The sequence below is a fragment of the Panicum hallii genome, chromosome 3, assembly GCF_002211085.1.
Source record: "Panicum hallii strain FIL2 chromosome 3, PHallii_v3.1, whole genome shotgun sequence".
Classification (NCBI taxonomy): Eukaryota; Viridiplantae; Streptophyta; class Magnoliopsida; order Poales; family Poaceae; genus Panicum; species Panicum hallii.
The window spans coordinates 34,504,955-34,509,355 of NC_038044.1; the positions used below are offsets into that span (position 1 = coordinate 34,504,955).

General features: G+C 43.1%; 1 protein-coding gene across 1 annotated transcript; it reads left to right on the forward strand.

Annotated features, from left to right (window-relative positions):
• The first annotated feature begins 379 nt into the window (after window positions 1-379).
• LOC112887410 lies at window positions 380-3,551 on the forward strand. Its single transcript, XM_025953576.1, has 6 exons — window positions 380-633; window positions 727-821; window positions 919-1,067; window positions 1,163-1,212; window positions 2,659-2,733; window positions 2,820-3,551. Exons 1-6 carry the CDS (start codon window positions 380-382, stop codon window positions 3,370-3,372), a joined length of 1,176 nt encoding a protein of 391 aa, XP_025809361.1. The 3' UTR covers window positions 3,373-3,551.
• The last annotated feature ends 850 nt before the right edge of the window (window positions 3,552-4,401 follow it).

A 4,401-nucleotide genomic window follows, 5' to 3' on the forward strand; every position in this document is an offset into this window, starting at 1 on the left:
ATTCAATCCTCGTATTGGTGCTTACAAAAAAAAAAGCAGAATTGACCCACGCAAAAATGGTAAAGCACATGTAAAATTACCCGCATAACATCTTTAAAAAATTATTACCTACTTAAGACAAAATTATCATTTTCTTCCGCTACAAATTTCGTAACTACACAAGCACTCATCTCCGGGCCCCACTTTCCAGTCACCGATGCAGAGAGGCATCCTATTTTTTTTTGAAAAGATGAGGTACGGTATAACACCGTACCCCAGCCACACCGCCGCTCAATTTCGAAACTCCCGACCGTTGCTTCTCCAACTCCACCACCCCTCCTCGCCCAACCCCGCGCCGCTCCCAACGGCTACCCCATCGCCACGCCGGAGAGGGAGAGGGATGGCGTCGAGAGACGCGGCGGACAGCCCCAGATCCGCGCCGCGTCGCCCTGGGGCGGCGGCAGCGGCTCCCAAGGACGGCGCCGGCCTGCTCAGCCCACGGTTCCGGTCGGCCGCCGCGATGGCCGGGTGGGACGAGGAGTCCGTCCTCCTCGCGGCGCTCGTCGTCGAGGACACCCCCGTCCGCGAGTCCCGCCGAAAGAGGCGGGCCTCCACCTCCTCCTCCGCCGGCGGCAGCGCCGGATCCAGCACCAGGTGCGTACTCATCCGTTCCACGGCGCGCACGGAATCCCCCTCTCCTTTTCTTGGTTGGTTCCTTGAGCCCGTTCGACCGGCGTGTTCTTGTAGGAAGAGGAGGTCCCGTAGGCATTCGCCGAGCAGGATCCCGGCGGTTGTTCTCGCGCTCGACGACGACGACGACGATAAGCCGGGCGCTGCGGCAGGTGTGTTCCTTAGATTGATTTAATTTAGTTTCTTCGGCAAATTCGTGGCATATCTTCTTTGGGCCTTCTCGATCTGGCGTTGATTTGGAATCTCTAGATGGCAAGTCGGAAGTGAAGGATGCAAAGGAAGAGGAAAAGAAGGCTGTCGTTGTGGGTGAGAAGGAGGCGTCCGGATCCGGCGAGAAGGCAGCGGCGACGGACAACCTGCCGTGTATGGATCGGCTCCGGGAGGAGCTCTCTTGCGCGGTAAGGGTGGTTCTTTGGTTCAGGCTCGATCGTCCGACCTGTAATTGCATGCTTTATGAAATCGGGGAATAATTTGGGAGATGCATTTTGTGCAGATTTGCCTGGAGATCTGCTTCGAGCCCAGCACCACGCCTTGTGGTCACAGGTAATTTCAAACTGTGCTTTTGGAAAAGTGGCTGCTTGAATTCTTAAAACATGTATACAAAAGGGGACCAAGCAAGAACTTTTGCATAGATCAATTTGTAACAGCAGCCTTGTTTAGTTCATTTTATTTGCTGCTTGCATTTGAGAAGGAATCTACAATAGAAAGATTCCTCAGTTATGGAAAGTGCAGTTCCACGAATTATCAGGAAACATTCTACATCTGTGCAGGTTAATGTAGGATGAGTCTCCCTTAAAAAAATGTAGGATCAGTCTGTTAATTACATGAGTAAATGGACCACAAAAGCTTATTTGGGATGTAGATGTGCATTTTACTGCATTCCCAATTCATTGTTTTTCTGATTTTGTGTACATACAAGACTGGAATGCTGTGTTTTTTCATCACTAAGTTGATTGTGCTTTGTGAAAAAAAAGATCCCTGAATTCAAAAATATGTATGCAAAAAGGGAATTAGAAAGAACTACTGTATAGTTCATAGTGTAACAGTAACCGATGCAATTGCTTTCTGAAGATGCTTAGTTCATTTTTGTTTGCTGCTTGCTTTTGAGAAGGAATGTACAATAGAAAGGTTCTTCTGTTATGGAAAGTGCAGTTCCAAGAATTATCAGGAAATTTTTTACATCTGTGCAGATTAATGTAGGACTAGTGTGTTAATTACATGGGTAAATAGACCACAAAATCTTATTTGCGATGTAGATGTGCATTTTACTGAATTCCAATTCCTTGTTTTTCTGATTTTGTGTATATACAAGACTGGAATACTGTGATTTTCATGGCTAATTTGATTGTGCTTTGAGAAAGAAAAGGTTACCTGAATTCAGAAAATATGTATGGGAAAGGGGAATGTAGAAAGAACTACTGTATAGTTCATTTGGTTACAGTAACCATACAATGTAATTGCTTTTCTGCCTTGTTTAGGTGATTGCTTGAAGTTCAGTAGGATTCTTGCTGATCTAAGTAACTATGTAACTATGTACATTCTTGCTGATCTAAGTAGGATTAATCTGTTAATTACAAAACGTTTATTTATAATGAAAATGATCAGTTTTAGTATTCACAAATCTTTCTTTTTCTGATTCCATATTTATTGAAGTCTGGAATACTCATATTTTCATTGTTATCAGGACTGTAAAAGAATGTATTCTTATACATTTTTTCATGAATCCTGGGTTTATCATTTCTAATCATCCTTATTCATCTTATTTACTAACTGCTACGGTCATCTGTTGGTACATTGTTCCCCAATATAAAATCTGCACATTATTCCAGGTTTACCTGAAAATAATTTGAATTGAATGTCGCTTCCATATGATTATATTATGACAACTTAGAGTGACATGTTGATTGAAAATTTTAAATGATTTTTGTGGCTATTCTGTTTACTTTCTGAAATTCATACTCATATTATTGTTACCCTTCTATTTAACAGCTTCTGCATGAAATGCTTAAAACATGCTGCAGCCAAGTGTGGAAAACGGTGTCCTAAATGCAGGCAATTAATCAGGTAAATCATTGTTCACCGATCTGCAGTTCTCAAAAAGGTCTAATAACAAACTTTAATGTCTTGACTAAATGTTTATAACTCTGCAGCAATTCAAGATCTTGCACCATCAATACTGTACTCTGGAACACGATTCAGCTCTTGTTTCCTAGTGAAATTGAGACAAGAAGGACTTCGATTGCATCACCTTCATCATGCAACGAGGATGTGAACCATAGCCCACCAGGAAGTAATAATTTTTCACAAGGTGGCCATGGCATGAGAACAAGGAGCAGCAGTGGTAGCTTCATCACAGAAGGCAGAACAAGAAGCAGCTACAGGACCTTCATCACACCTGCGAGCACAACAAACAGTAACACCAGTGGGAATTTCATCAGCACACATGGCAGCACAACAAGCAGTCACAGCAGGACAGCCTTCGTCCCAGCTTCACGACTGGTCAATACAAGGACTTTTGTAAGATCAGATCAATCTGAAGATGCTGCATTGGCTTACAGGTTGCAGCAGGAGGAGTTCATGAATGCCTTTGAGGAGCCTGAGCAGGAGAGGCAGCCACAGAACACCGTGTCCACAGCACGAGATAATTTGAGAGCAATGGCCTCTCGGGCAATTCGCCTTCGTGCTCGAGGCTGGCCAGTTTAGTGTTCTTTTGTTTGCTGCTTGTCTTTGGTTTATTGATAGCTCTCCCTTCTTCTAGTTTACTTTGCAGGAATCTCTTGTTTGTTATTGTATTGTAATATTGAGTGGCATGATCAAATTGCCACTTAATAATGATTGTCCATTGTATTGTGGGTGGCAATAATTCATTGGCGCTCGAAATATTCGCTGCTGTACAATACTGGTCTGACTTGTATCAGGTGGCTAGGCATTTCTTATGCTGCATCATTTTCTTGTGCTGCATATGGCATTCCTAACTAGCTGATTTTTGCTGACATCATTGAATTCACAGTTTTACCGGTCATCAGTTGATATGATTTGCACAGTGCTGTAGCTTCCATTTACATTGTGTTTGCGGAGAACAATAGTTAATTGTGACTTTAGGCTTCCCGAGTACAAACATGGCATTCCTAGCAATTCAGTCATGTATGCAAGTTTGAGTGTGAACTTGCAATGAAATATTTTTATTTTCTGATTCCAGAAGAACTTTTAATCTGTGACGTTTGCAATAGTGTCATGTTTGTATAAAAGGAATAAATGCTGACAATATTACTGCAGTAGTATTCTGCATTTTTAGGCAACAACGTTATGTTATGCCACGGTAGTTATGACCTTTAATCTCCTTGTCTGTCTGATGGGCTCTGAATTGAAGGGCAAGAGGATGGAAGTGTGCAGAGCTGTCGACAAATCCAGAGCTGTCACCACTGGATCCCCGGTTACATCCATGGTAGGTACAACATCAGAGTTATCATTTGACGTTTGCAGCAGAACGGTAAGGTAGAGGACAAGCGTGTGGTTTCTCGACCAGTACCACTCTTCAAAGTAATAAGTATAAATTTCCTCCTCCGATCCAAAAAGTTTCTATCGTGCATCGGCATCGCATCCAGATGTGTGATCATATCAGATCAAGAAGAAAGCAACTCGAAGCAATCGTAACAGGGCTTTTATCCGAACAGGTTAGACGACCTTTTCAAGAGCAGAGGTTCCATGACTTTCTAGTCTGATGAGGCTAGA